The sequence below is a fragment of the Amblyomma mixtum genome, chromosome 5 (genome assembly GCF_055824585.1).
Source record: "Amblyomma mixtum isolate Tamu chromosome 5, ASM5582458v1, whole genome shotgun sequence".
Lineage (NCBI taxonomy): Eukaryota > Metazoa > Arthropoda > Arachnida > Ixodida > Ixodidae > Amblyomma > Amblyomma mixtum.
Genome location: NC_143016.1, coordinates 48,771,587 through 48,786,819, shown reverse-complemented (window position 1 = coordinate 48,786,819; position 15,233 = coordinate 48,771,587). Strand labels below are relative to the sequence as shown.

Genomic DNA, 15,233 nt, shown 5'->3' with positions numbered 1-15,233 from the left:
ATACTACCAGGGATCTATGGCCGTGAACCGTACATTTTTATTTAAGCAGAATGGTGTCCTACTAAACTTCATGTGCCCATTCAAATAGAAAATAATTGAGCACCCATACAGAAATCGTGGAGATATTCAGCGACATCATTTGCTAAAGCGAAAGCTTTACTCTTTTACGGCACATTTCCGAAATCTTGTCCACAGGGTTGCAAACATCATTCTCTCTTGAGCCATGCGCATAAACCCGTTTGTTTCACTGAAGGGCGTGTTGGCTAGGAAGTTCCTGTAGTCGGGGGTTCTTTATGTTCAGTTTGTGTTCAGGTGCCTATTCGCACAAACAAGGAGAGTATCCGTGGAAAACCTCGACGATCACCTTGACTGTGTGTGCACGCAGCAATGACGCCTGATCTGTAAAGGTGTTAAAGAATTTCCTGAAATGGTATACAAACTTTTAAATGCTTTTTAAAAATTTCCGCTAAACGTTATAATTTCTCCGCATTAGGAGCTGAGCATACAGGCAATGAGTAGCAAGGTTCCAAGTGATGAACGTCCGCAAAAAGCTCGCTGGGCCGCTTTTGCTGACCAACGAAAAATATTACTCTGGCATGCACTGTGATACAGAAGTGACGGCAGTGGCTACGAGGCACATCGCACAAGTGAACGCTATATTTCCTCTCTTGATGAGGCAGAGATAGAAATATTAAAAGGAAAAAAATGGCTGTTACACCAAAGCAGGATGGTACGAATCTGTTCTTTTCCGACGATAACGCAATCACTGCGGTGATTAAAAATAACTGACGCATGTCTCCGTGCAGTGTCCTCCTGGCTATCACGCAAAAGACAAACCCTTAAAGCGCAAAAAATGTACTCTATAATATATTTCAGACAAGTTTACCAACAAAGCTGTAAATCTCCTGGATCGACAATCCTTGTGTCCTATATACGCCATGTTTGCACAACTATAGTGTACGTAAAGGCAAGTATGTTAAATAAAATAATAATGGTCGCACACGCCAAAGGGGATTATAACATACGTGAAATACTTAACCTCATCCGACCCCGGGTACATTCTATTGCACAGTGTCTTTTATGAAATTCTGAAAACAAAATGCATCACTTCTGCAACGTAAGTGGCAATGGAAGTCAGAGTATTCACTCTGTTCCTGCGTAATCAATTTTTGAAGAATTGTGTAAAAATAGGGGCACTGGGTGGGTTTATTTGTGGCCATAATTTTAGATTTCTACTCCTGATAGCCATACAGCTCCGAAATTTCCCGGGCTTTTACATGAGATTTCTTGAAATTTTGACGGAAATACGTGCCGAGTCGTGGGTGTATTTAACTAATTTTATGCCATAAAATGTTTTTATATGTTTATGTAGGCCAAGAGGGCCGTAACAGAGAGTATGGAGAAAACTGAAAAAATATGAATTTGGTGGGTGCGCAAAGTTTGGTGTCGCGCTGCTGTTGATTACTTTGGAGTGGCAAACTGCCACTATGGCTGCATCCTGTTATTGAAGCCTTCCTTATAACTAGGTATCTTGTGTATCTAGGTAGTTTGTGTACGTCCGTACTTTGTGTATCTAGTACTAGCTCGTACTAACTTGTCAGGCTAGTTAGCAGAATGTTTTTCAAGGCACACGTGACCTAGATCCCTTTTTCAATATAAAAGTTTTTATCCAGATGGATTTGGCCTGCACCATACAAAAATTAACTTGTTTATTATTGCGAAAGCATTTCTAGGCTCTGTCTTCGGGGTCGTGTCCGAAAACGTGTCCGCAGCAGTTGTGACGTTCTCAGGAGAGGCAGCATGAAACGAGGAGTTGTAATCAAAAGAGGAGGATGTGAGGAGGCTGCGCAAAAAAAATTATGTCGATAGGATGGTTAGTAATAAATTAGAGCCAAAAATATCGAAAAAGCGTCGAAACAGCGCGGACGTCGATAAAGTGAGCGGACGGGAAAAAGTCCCCTTTTGCCGTAGACGGCAAAATAGTGGAGAAATAGACAAAAAAGGGAAAATAAAGTTTGAAATGAATTGAAATGTATTTGATGATTGATAATTAATCCACCAAGAAGCTTCATTAACGTTGATTAATTAGTTAATTATCAGCAAAAACCATTGCACGGTTGAATAGGCTAGACGGGGATATAGTAAGTGGGCGGGAAAGCAAACACGGCGCCAAATTTGAAAATCCAAAAGGGTTGATTGAGATAAAAGGACGTATAATCGAGTAAATAAATCAATATTTAATTAAATCATGAGATAATTACGCTAATTCAGTCGTTAAATTAATTAACGAACAAAAAGAAAATGATAAAAAGAGGCGACGAGTGCCTACGAGGCGTCAGTGCTTTAGCATTCTACCAATGCGGGTCGCCGCATTGATCTATAATTTTTTTCTGCATTTGTCAGGGCGCTCCCGAAGGCAAATTTGTTTTCACAGCCTGTGACCGAAGAAGACCAAAAGAAGAAACATGCTGTAAAATGAGTTAAACCCTTGCTGTTTAAGGCTCCCTTGCGCTAGGCAAGATGGCGCAGTTGACTGTCTATGCACAAAAATGCCATGATATGTGGCTAAAATAAAAGAAAGTTTACAGCTGTCGCAGCGCCGAACTGTGGTACCCATAACACAGAGATACTATTAAGGCAGTGTGTAATACACGTTGTATTACAGCCGTTTGCTGAATGCAAGCACTTCAATCTTTTCGCTCTTGCAACAACGCCTCTAAATCCTTACCTTCTAGGCAAACTAGATGCCGTGCCTCTGAAACATAAATGAGCGTATGCAGCGGAAAAGTTATTAAAATGCGAAAGCTGCATCAACTGCCGCGTATGCATGGTTGGAGGGCGACATTGTTTTATGGACTCCCCCCCCCCCCCCCCCCCCCCCGATCCACGTGAGGCATCGCAGTAAACGGCAGTAGCAGCTGTCCCAGAATATATTGCTGTTTCTTTCCTCATAAACAAGTGCAGACCTCAATACAGTCGCAGAAAGGTTTTCGTTTAAACTGCCTCAGGATGCAGTTTTGCTAGGATACACTTTTATTCTTACAAATAGGAAATACACAATCATGTCTTTCTGCAACTGCTAGAACTTTCTTCTTCACTGCAATAAAATGGCACTTTAAACTATCTTTGGTAATTGAAGAATAATGTGTGCAGATCTCATTGCTTACTTTTCATCTAGCAGCGGACAAATTTCCAATGCATGACCCAGGCTTCTAAAAGACCCCGAGTTCCCATTGCGGCCCCTTAGCGGAGGCTGAAAGATTTTGTAGCAAGATACACACTGCAATGCCACAATATATTAGGTAAAACGAAGCATGTGTTTACCCCTTATATGGGAATAACTTTCATGGCACATTAAATTTTCTCGCCAGCCAAACGACAACTAAAACCATATTGTATGCAGCATTTGTCCATGTCCCGTGTGAATACTGTATTTAAAATGGCATGCTTTAGCAACGGTTATGACGCCTCACTTATAGTAACCATCGCAGATGGTCAAAACAAGATTAGCGCACTCACCTCATCACGATGCTTTGACAAACATATAAAGCCCTGAATGCCTGTCTCTTTGCGGCGTATCATCGGGAAGATGACCTCGAACACTTTTTAGTGAGCAGACGTTCGGTATGTTAACACTGCTACAACAACAGCAGCGCCCTAAATTTTTCACAGAAATTTTCTAATCTGGTTCTCTAGTTGTACTTCGCTTCAAAATGGTTTACATTGCAGGACATGTACTAATTGTTTGCCGTTCCTGACGCAGGCAAAAAACAAACATTGTGGACATCATCGGGAAAGCGTGAACCGAATTAGTTTGATGCGGGACAACGCAAACAACTTTTTTCATTTGCGCTTATCAGTCTGCAGAACAGGGTACCGGTAGACTTCAAAAAAAATTTGTGTGACAGCCTCCACATAACGTGAAATCTTGTACTGTCAAGTTATATTACACTACTCCCACTATTAAAAAGAAAGGAATGGGAAGCGATTTATAAAAAGAAGTTTCATATTTTCGGGGAATTTATGAAAGGAATTTTTATTACGCAGCCCTAAAATAGCACTGAGGAGGAGAAGGACGACCATTAAACTGGACCTACATATGTGCGACATGGGGCATGAAAGACAGCTAAATGTTCTTCCAGTTCCACGTTCAACCTCGTCCACAATTCTGTTTGGAAACGTTAGAAAGGAACCAGCTCTCACATCTCCACACTTGCAATTTCTGGACGTATTTAGTCCATTATTAGACGCTGTATCCGAACCCACGTTGTGCGTTGAAGACACACTGATGCTCTGATTTGCCTGCGACAGTTCAAACCTTTTACATAATTGGATGCGATCATTTATAAGTGTGTCGCCTAAAGCTGCTGGAATTGTGCAGCCTGTCAGTGCAAAAATATCTTTAACTGAATAATCAGCACAAACCACGGTTCATAACCAAGATAAGAAAAGCACCGGGGCATATTCTGTTCCTCATCTAGAAACTTAATGTCTTGTTCTACTGAAGTTTCGCTTCTGAAGGCGGAGTAGATACAATACATTTTGGTTTAAGAAAGGTTTTCGTCGTATCAAGGTTTCCGTCGAAAGTGACATTCACATCGTAATTTTTATTTACTGACCATAAGGCACTTCTGTACTACTCGCAGGCTGCACAAGGACCGACGAGTAACATCTAATCACGAAATGTAGCTCACCGTTACCGGCACAAAAATATGTCTTTCAATATTTGAAAAAATGAGTCATCTAGAAAACTGGTGCACAGCTGATTCTAGCCCTCGTCTCGTAAATTCAAAACCGCGCAGCCTTTGCTAGCAGACAGTCGCTAACAAGCAAACGTGAATCGTAGTCTAACGTGTGTCATTCTGTTTGCCACCAATAAAGACCATCATATGAACCGTGTCGCCAAGTGATTGAATACCCCTCGCAGCCACGCACGGTGCAGATGACATTCAATTGAGGAATACATAGACTAAAATACCACACAGGGAATGAAGATAAGATTCCCCATACCATTCTTTGTGAAAGAAAACACAAATTCAAAATTTTTTGTTCTAACCGAGACATGGTCTCGGCTTTGGAACAGCTACGCTAATAAATTAACTGCGGTTGTCAAATTGCCATTCTAGTGCTCAGTGCGGCAGCACGACATAGAAGAAGCGAAAATGACAGCTGTTTTAATAGAACTTCCAAATGTCTACTAATTCAATAACACATTTTTCACTGAATTTCTTTTTTTTTCACTACATTCTTGAGATATAAAAGCCCCCAAGCGTTATGTACTACATTGGCTAAACATGAGGCTTATCCCTGGAGTTGCGCTGACTCTCTCCTGCATTTTCTGCGTTCGCATACCTTTCTGTGCCGGCGAACCTCAGCACAAACTTCAACATGAAATCTCAGAAGTTGGAAAGGTACGTGAGACGAAAAGTTTCATTATCCATCCTCTCTGCACTTAGTAATTTTGGACCTGCACCAGATTTATTCAGCTTCAGGTGGCTTGTGCACCTTCCATCAGCATGTATGCACCTTCCTCTGCACTTAGCAATTTTTTCACCTGCACCAGATTTATTCAGCTTCAGGTGGCTTGTGCACCTTCCATCAGCGTGCATGCACCTTCCTCTGCACTTAGTAATTTTTGCACCTGCACCAGATTTATTCAGCTTCAGGTGGCTTGTGCACCTTCCATCAGCGTGTATGCACCTTCCTCTGCACTTAGCAATTTTTTCGCCTGCACCAGATTTATTCAGCTTCAGGTGGCTTGTGCACCTTCCATCAGCGTGCATGCACCTTCCTCTGCACTTAGTAATTTTTGCACCTGCACCAGATTTATTCAGCTTCAGGTGGCTTGTGCACCTTCCATCAGCGTGCCTATAGCTATGGGCGCGGGTGTCGACCGAGCCGGTAACCTTTTTTACAGTGTCAATCTCCGCATGTAACTTCAGGCGGGAACAAATAGAATATTGTTACAGGTTCTATTTACAAATACTATTTACAAGGCAGATCGAGAAGAGCCTGGGGCGCCGGCGGCAGGATACTGGACTTTCTCTTCTTCCAGCCGCCGCACGTCTTCTTTGTTCCTCAGAGCCCATGCGCAGCACGTGACATTTCCCCGTTCGCAGACGAAGCCCTCTGGGCCAGTGAATCAATCGGGATCCCGAGAGTGGAATGGCTTCGGCCGTGCGACATGCACGACCTGGGTTGTCCTTGAGCGGCGTCCTTGCGTTGATTGGGGAGAGACGACATAGTTGAGGTCATTGAGGCGAGCAACAACGATGAACGGGCCTGTGTAGTGGGATAGCAGCTTTTCTGATAAACCACGCTTGCGTAGGGGCGTCCACAACCATACAACGTCACCGGGCAGGTAGGAGACATCCTTGCGCCGGCGGTCATAACGCTGCTTAGAGCGATGCTGTGATGCCAAGGTGCGTATCCGGGCAATCCGACGGGCTTCTTCAGCGCGACATAGAGTGTTGGCAATAGAAGGCTCGGTGTCGAGAGAGAAAGGTAAGATGCTGTCGAGGGAGCTTCGAGGCGGACGGGCATAAAGGAGGAAGAATGGGCTGTAGTCAGTTATTTCATGCCTCGACGTGTTATAGGCGTAAGTAATGAAGGGAAGCACGTCGTCCCAGTTCTTATGGCGGGAATCGACATACATGGCCAGCATGGTCGTGAGTGGTCGAGGTACACCACAGCACTGCAGATCCCCAAGGGGCACAATAACTCACCGCCCGCGCCATGAAAATTAACACTGCGGTCCCAAAGAAACATAACTTTGCGGCCTAACTGGTTCTTGAATGACAAACTCATAATTGAGACAGTTGCACCCGTATCCACTAACGCCATTGTGGGCACACCATCTACAAGCACATGAACTGTGTTCTTCAGCATAACGATTGAGGGAGGAATTTCTAAACGCAGCGCACAGTCTCCAGCGGCCTCACCTCCCGCGGCCGCGCTGACTAGTTTCCCGGCGAAGGCGATGGGGAACGTCGCCGGGGTGACGAATAACGGCGCACAGAAGAGGAAGGGGGTGGTGAGAAACTTCGGTCGGAGACGGGAGAGTGGCTGCGTTGTCCGTCGGGCAGAGGATGGTCACTCGAGGTCAAGGGCCGTTGAAAAGGAGGGTCGTACGAATTGTTGACCGGCGGAGGAGGATGGACGGGCCGCTCGTATCGAGGTGGTGGACGGCGGCGGCAATAGCGAGCGATGTGCCCCTCGATGCCGCAGCGGCGGCAAACGGGAGCGGTGCGACGAGGAGCTTGTTCTCTTGAAGACTCTGACGAGGCGGGAAGCACTGAATACCCACGCGCGTCCTCAGGCCTTGTGGCTGGGCGCCGGAAGGAGGGTGCAGGCGGTCTTGAACGATGTTCATAATCTGGATCGTAGTTCATTTCGAAGTCCGCCGAGCGTGGGTAGGAATGATAGGGATGACTGGGTCCACCGAACCTCGACGTGTGTGCGGTGTTTACAGAACTCAGCCCAGGCATCGAGGGGACTACTAATGGAGAACTTTGATAAACGGGAACTTCAGACGGCACAGATGGAGGACACCGTGCATGGGGCTCGAATCTCAGAAGTTCCTCGCGAACGATCTGGCGGATCGTCGTTGAGAGATCCGTAAAACGCTCTTCGACGCTGGCCACAGTTGGAACGTTAGCCAGTCGCCCAAATTTAGGCGTAATACGACGAGTCTTCAACGTCTCGAATGTGCGGACGTGCCGAATGACGTCTGAGACGGCCCCCAAGTCATCTTTGGTGATTAGAAAATTGTACACATCTTCTGCAATTCCCTTCAGAAGATGTCCTACTTTATCATCCTCGGTCATATTAGCGTTCGTTGTTTTGCATAACTTCAGTATTTCTTCTATGTAGGTCGTGCACGTTTCGCCCGGTAACTGAGCCCTGTGTGCCAGCGTTTGTTCGGCCCGCTTGCGGCGCGCGAGGCAATCGCCAAAACACTGTCGCAGTTCAGTTACGAAGCGGTCCCAGGTGGTGAAGGAGTCCTCGTGGTTCTCAAACCACACCAAAGCTGTATGGGTCAGAAAGAAGACCACGTTGGCTAGCTGAGTGGCGGCGTCCCAGCGGTTATAGCGGCTCACCCTTTTGTAATGGGTCAGCCATTCCTCCACGTCCTCGCCTGCTGCTCCGGCGAAACTGCGAGGCTCCCGATAGTGCTGCGTTGAACCGGTCGCTGTGGCCACACGCTGGTCTGAAACTTGGATCGAAGCGTCACTTCGTGCTGCGGATGGCTCTTCGGGAGACTGCATGGTTTCGGTCAGCGGTTCCAGCCCGGCAAGGCGACGACACCGGCGGGGCTGCTCCAGTTGTTGCTGCGCCGTTTTGTTGCTGAGATCGTTACCCCGCACCTCCACCAAGATGTTACGGCTATAATCTTTATAGCCGGGGTGTTCTAGTTGGTTCAACAGGCCAGCGGCGAGAGGTTCGATCGGCGAGCGGGAATCAGCGTCCAGCGGGGCACAACACTCTAAACCTCTTCTTCTTTTGTTCTCCGGCCTTGCCCTTCCTGCGTTTCTCCAATCCCGTAACAATATATAGCATTCAATATTTACTTCCAAACACTCAGAGATATTGAATCTATTCGGGCTGATAACGAATGACTCCTTCTTGGGCTTCAAATTTTGAACCCACATTTCCCCTTCCTTTTACCACCTGCAGTGCACTATTTCGAAGTTTACAGCACGACTTTTTTACGCCTACTTGGTACACTGCTCATACAATATTCAGTACCCCACGTTCTAATGGCTCCGCTTTGGGTCCACGCGCGTTATGCGGTGTGCCTTCGTAGGCGTAAAACATTTACCATTATCCAGCTATTTCACACGTGCGAAACTTCTCAAAACTAAACGTCGTTAGGACCGACCGACATCGTATTTCTGACAATAGACCGATCGCAAGGGCTGGCGCTAAAAATAAAATTTAATAAGGTGCCCTAATCAACAATGCCTGTCACAATACCTTAGCATGCGCGCAGTGACATACCCTGAAGCAGGACTTAAAATTATGCAAAGGTGATTTAGCTGGTGGTACGTCATTTTAATCTTGGCACCAGCATAGAAGAATAAGCCATAAAAGAGGCACATATAGCACAACCGCTGGGCCAAGCGGATGTCCGATGTCCCTCTTTTATGTCTTCGTCTTCTAAGCTGTTGCAGAGCTTAACCCTGAAAGCAGATCTACTTCATCTAAAACAAAGCTGGCATACAAGGTTCTAGACTATTGCTGCGCTTTTGTTTTAAGATCAAATTGAAGTAACAGCTTTATTTTATGTCTTCTCCATGTCCCTACGCAAAAACAGACAATAGACAGGTCTCAGATCTATATGCTTCAGCTGAAGTAAACGAAATGAAATAGATGACCGAACTCCTGAATTTCAAGCAGAAGAAAGCCAGAAAACGTCACGCAGGAGATTTAGAGCTGAAGAAGAATAGAAGGCGCACGAAAAAGAGAAACCGTAGCCCCAATAAAACCCGCAACAACGTATCTTTCAAGAGGCCTTGTTAGAACTGTCAGCAGCAAAGAGAGTGGCCCCTTGGCTATAGCCTACCTCAGAATTGTCGACGGTAAAATGTCGAAATGAACCCCATCTGTAGGCCCCTAAACAACAAAACAAACATTTGAAAAGTAAGGCGAAGGGGCGAGGGGCAAGACATTTAGTTGCAAGCTGCTCCGAAACCAAGGCTGTAGATGAGAAGCGAAATCCGTGGCAGTTGAAATCTAAACGACGAACCTCATCAGAAATGCATCAGAAAACTGCAGAGGGGGTGACGTATACGTAATAACTGCCAGTAATAACTGCCTAAGGCACGTTCCGATCAAAAGGGAATGCCATGGAAGAAAATTGAAAAGAAATCTACAGAAGCCGTACTTGGCAAAAAAACTGAGAAAATGTGACATGACAAAAAGCAGAGAATGGCGCAAGGTATCGCGGCGCACATTCGGCGTCTGTTTTCGGTCCATTCAAGCGTGGTGCAGCTTGCAAAAACCGAATACTTTCTAACACAGGACAACCACATGTCTTGAGGTGTAGGAACACTCCAGGGCACATTACAATGATACTGGGAGACGTTGTTACGCACCGTGTAGAGCACCAGTCACCGGAGTCGAGATTTGGTACCTTAAATTTGTGGGCTGTTTTAAAAGTTGACACGCGACATATAAAAAGGCGAAGCCCCCCACTTTGCGGGCATCGTTTATTTTTTTTTGAAGTTGAATTAAGCTGGCTCAAAAACTCTGGTCTCAGTGAAATGCGGCTTTCGTATTCCTAAGCTCATGGCTAAGTACAAGCCGGGCAATTCGATTAGATACGTTTCCAACGGGTGGTATTTATAGGCTGCGGTACCTAAGAAGATACTGCCTGCTATATGTACCTATTCCACGTTTTTTCTGTCAGTAACTAATTATGCTTCGGATATGCGGGCCCTACCCGGCCTCGAAACATGTGCGCTGCGCTTGTGTGTTACCGATATCCCGACAGTGTCGGCTGCTAGGTTGCTGAGCACTCAAGTACTGAGTAGGGTTGTAATGCTGATGAAGGTGCCCGCGTACGTTTAAAGCGCATACCGGCCGCAACGCCATCTCCAATGCTCTAATACAGACGCAGCAGAGCCTCCGTTGTCTGTGCCGGCAACATCCCGACATGAAGCCAATGAGGCCGCCTTGCGTCTGTACGTCTTCTGCATCAGTTTGAGCCAGAGTTAAGTTGAATTTTTGGCTGAAGGTTGAACAAAATATCCGAACTCTAATCCTGCAGCGTACAAGAGCTGTCCATGACTCTGGCGTCACTGAGGTTGCAACGACTTCCTTGCTAGTCCTCCATATGTGTTTGGGATGGCCGGAGTTCTTCAGATATGTTGAAAAAATATTGCTTATCGGTCATAGCTCACGCACTTCACTGAAAGAGAGAGTAGTGGACCAGCCTCTACGTTAACGTATGCGAGACGTGGTGTTGAATTTTGGCAGATTAGGGCGCATTTTTGAAGAGGTCCGTGCGATTGCGAAAAGCTTCGCATAGGTGTTTAAATCTGATGCGAATTGTCACTATGAGCCCTAACATACTGCATCACTACTTGCAGGTGTTTGAGCACTTCCCTCGGGTTGTTGCTGCTTTTGATATCGACAAAGATGGAGACCTTGACTGCCTAGTAGCTGTGCGGACGGACTACGACAGCAGTGTGCCACTAGCGACATATGTCTGGATGATCCCCGGGTTTAATGGACGTGAACCGTACGTTCGGCTTCAGCGCAATTACCGTATTTTCCTGTGTTTAAGACGCACCCGCCATAAATGCAGGCTGTCATTGAAAAAGTTGGTATATAAGACGCACCTGTGTATAAGACGCACCCCAATTTACCCAGTTATGCTAGCGAGGCTTAATTAAACACGCTTGCGCGTCCATTGCGACATGCACCGTACCTGTGAGAAGTTGTTAGGTAACGCTAAGTGACCGAAAAAGGCAACACTCGCGCCATAGCCGCCCATGTTTTAGCAAAAAAGAAAGAAAACGAAAGAACTCTCCTTAGGTCCATAACAACATTTTATTTTTACTTAAAACCTTCGATGTCTTCATCTTCAGATGCGCTCTCAAAAAGTTCGCCCGTTTCTGGAGGCAACGCGGCTGAAACATTCTCTTCGCACTACGGAGCAATGTTGCAAAGTTGACTAAAAAAGAACGCCGGCTTGTCTTAGCTTTTCTTGACAATGCCGAGAAGCGCGATTGTCGCCAACTTTTGGCATTTCACATTACTTTTGCTTGGGGCCTCCGAAACAACCATATGTTTGTGATCCAGGAAGTCGTCATCCCCGCCGTTTCATGATAAAGTTCACCTAAAAAAGTTGCGCACGGCCGTCCCGGTATTGAAGTATTAACCGTGTTACGACCGCGTTATTGGTAGTGATATTTTTTCGGCAGAAAAGCTTGAACATGAACGTGAGTAACTTCTGAACTCGCAAAAAAAAACCGAAAAATTCGCATATAAGACGCCCCCTGTATAGGACGCACCAGCAAAATTTTTGAAAAAAAACCGCGTCTTATACACCGGAAAATACGGTACACGAAATGAAAGTTTCTGTTCGGAAGGAAATCAAAACAAATATTTGAGCTCAATACACACGTCATTTAGATATTCGGAGGTCGTCAGTTCGGATCCCACCGACGATATGTGCTCTTTTCTTCTTTTGCTCTCTACTGAGTTTTTTGTGTTTTTTAGTGACAAATTGATTTCTAGTGAGAAACATCACGTAAGCGCTGTTCAAAGGGGATCAAAGCAGACACTGAATAAAGCGTGCCACAGCGATGCCCACGGATCAGCAAAAGCAGGTCAGCCCACAGCGCAATGTCCATCAACAAAACTAGCACTAAGCATGGCACAGCAGTAGCAACCTTGAACATGTGAATATCGTCTACGTGCGCTCGCTCTGTCAATTCACTGCGAATTTCTCATGACCCTCTGCAGCAAAGAAACGAGGCAGCAAATTTTGCTGACTTACCTCTCGAGGCTTGCTAGACTTAATCGTCTCCATCGGCCTGTCTGCGCCCACTGCAGAGCAAAGGCTTTTCCCATGCCTCTCCAGTTAACCCTGCCCTTTGCCAGCCGCGGTCACTGTATCCCCGCAAATATCTTAATCCCATCCGCCCACCTAACTGTCTGCCGCTCCCTGCTACGCTTGTCTTCACTTACATTACGCTGGCTGGACTTGTTCCGCTGAAACTCTTTTCAGCGGATGCGAAGCAGCCTACATTTCTTCCGTTTCTGGTCCTGCTCACCGAGGAGCAAAGATAACGCTCTTTTGGCCCTGCCGGAGCGCGTCGAGCAACCAAACGCGCGTTGAGCGCGTCGCGCAGTCATGTCCCGCGACGGATCATCACCCGACACGATAGGCAGACAGTAGTTCATCGCTCTGGGGGTGGGGAGGGAGGGGTGACGGCGCAGACAAAGGCTGAACGCGCGGGAATGAAGTTCGCGAGGCTGTTTTACGGTCCAGCGTGATTTGAAGGTTATCGCGCGAGCGTAGGCCGAGAATAGGAACAGCGTCATGGCCCAAAATCCTTTGCCGTGGAGAGGGAGGTATCACGCCAGCTTCCCTCACACTCGTTGCTGTTCCTTAAGTAGTCGCCACTCCCTTCCCTTCCAATATAGCTTTTTAAATTTTTTTTTGTTTCATCGAACACTCGACGCATTCTTCGGTATTAGCTAGAATTGGACGCTATGAAGCTGCATCTCGCGTGTGTATCATCTGTTATACCCTTCTGCAAAAATATTTTGCTAAATTTCACTGGTGGACAAAAACAGTATGACGAGACTATGTTGTGATGGAATATTTTTTGCAACTCAAAGTCGTTGAAATGAAGCAGGGGCAATGATCAGCTTTACCAGATCTTTCCCACCAATTTTGTAATCATCCGCGAAGAGGTAACATGGTCCACACTATATTGTAAAGAATGGAAAGCTTAGAATAAAGAGAAAAGATGGCGATTTCGTCGAGAGGGTAATGCTTGTAGCATGGAACAGCGACCGAGGAAGACAAGGACGCCAGATCGTGAATTTCGTAGTTCCAAAACTGGCCGCTAGGCGCCTTTAACGCTAGGCCGGTCAAAGCTCGCGCAATAACCTACAAACAGCGCTAGACTGTACGGCTCTGCTCTTCGGCTAGAAATTGTCTACGCCGAGGAACTGCGTATAAAATTAGCGCATACAAAATTGACGGTTATTACCAAAGGAAGGCGAAAATCACAAACGCAAAAGCAATGTGCGGATGTATAAAGAAGGTGACGGCATCTTCTAAAGTATGGCGCTAATTAAAAAAGTGTCAGCGTCGATTCAAAGATCTCACCTACAAGCGTAGTAGAGACGGCCGCATAAAAAGACCTCCGAGACGTTCATGCAGCCGCGGCTCCAGCTTGTAGAGCAACTGTTTCAATGTTGCGCTTTTAAACCCGCGAATTTTTGTTGACAAATATTTTTGTTCGCATTTCAGGAGAAATATTTCTTATCCGGTTGTACCGGGACCGAGGCCTGACATGTTCCGCTTCCGGGACGAAAACGGTAAATATGCTTCGGTCAAAAAAGGCGCCCGCAAAGTTCGGCAAGTAGTCACAAAGTTGCGAACGATACTTTATATTTGAAAACAAAGAAACACGTGAGCTAAGTATAGGAAGCAATGACTTTCTAGAGAAATATTCGTGGTTTGCAATGGCATCGAAAGGTGACGCTGCCGCTAAAGATACAAACATAAGAAGCCTACCCAGGGTTCGTTAAGAAAATGATGCTATTACCAACATTGCTTACTATGTTCAAAGTAGCCACTCAAGCAGCTTGTCGCACTTGCCTCTTTTCCAGTAACTGTGTGAATGTGTTTGCGGCCGTGCAATCAGTTAAACTCAGTGCGGTAAGTAATCTGAACAAATAATATGCGCGGGTAACACGTCGAGTGTGTTTGTGTTGGTTTTACTCGGTTTGACGTCCCAAAGTAACTCAGGCTATGAGGGCCGCCGTAATGGAGGCCTCTGGATAATTTCGATCACCTGAGGTTCTTTAACGTGCACTCACACAGCACAGTAAACAGGCCTCCAGCATTTCGCGTCCATCGATATGCTTTCGGGTCATCAGCCGAGCACAGTAAATACTGAGCCAACGCAGCAGCTGAAAAACTTTGGTGAAGCGCTGTATAGTAGCGGAAAGAAAATCGACGACTATTCAAGCTGCTTTCCACGACAAGAAATCGGCTTGACTTTATAGTGGAGCTCATAGGCAAAATTCCTAACAGCGTAACACTACGCCGCAGGTTTCTTAAACAGTAGCCCATCGGCCGGCTTTCTGCAAATTCAGGATAACTGCTGCCACGTTGTGGTGACTGCAGTCCGGAGAGCAGGAGGACAGCGCAAATGGCAACAAAACTCTTTGTTTGGGCCGACTTGCACCCGCAAAGAATTGAATCAGTCGGCGCGGCGGCGTAGCAACAAGCGTGCTCGGCGGTCGTCGAATCAAATGCCCGCCGCTCTAGGCCGTGCTGAATTTAAAGCAGATAGTGAACTTTCGAGACAAAGCGTGGAAAGTTACTAGAATATTCTGGAACAAAGTAGAATCGTCTCTACCTGGATGCGATTAATCGAGATAAATCTGGGCGCGTCTTGAATCACAAAGCGACAAAGTGGTGTGCTGGAAGCTTTGAATAATGAACAAACAAACAGTAAAAAGATTCGCGGCACTACCAT

At 46.1% G+C, this 15,233-nt stretch overlaps 2 protein-coding genes across 2 annotated transcripts in view; one reads left to right on the top strand and one right to left on the bottom strand.

Moving 5' to 3' along the window:
• The first annotated feature begins 5,294 nt into the window (after positions 1–5,294).
• LOC149342051 (uncharacterized) overlaps positions 5,295–15,233 on the top strand; it is a 13,712-nt gene continuing 3,773 nt past the window's right edge. Inside the window, exons 1-3 of the mRNA XM_089542078.1 lie at positions 5,295–5,411; positions 11,094–11,245; positions 13,997–14,064. Of these exons, the coding sequence (XP_089398204.1) occupies positions 5,295–5,411; positions 11,094–11,245; positions 13,997–14,064 (337 nt within the window). The remainder of the gene's footprint in view (positions 5,412–11,093; positions 11,246–13,996; positions 14,065–15,233) is intronic.
• LOC149342052 (uncharacterized) lies at positions 5,489–8,267 on the bottom strand. Its single transcript, XM_089542772.1, has 2 exons — positions 7,470–8,267; positions 5,489–5,554 (listed from the first exon to the last, which is right to left on the bottom strand). The coding sequence occupies exons 1-2, from the start codon at positions 8,265–8,267 to the stop codon at positions 5,489–5,491; spliced, it is 864 nt and encodes a 287-aa protein (XP_089398898.1).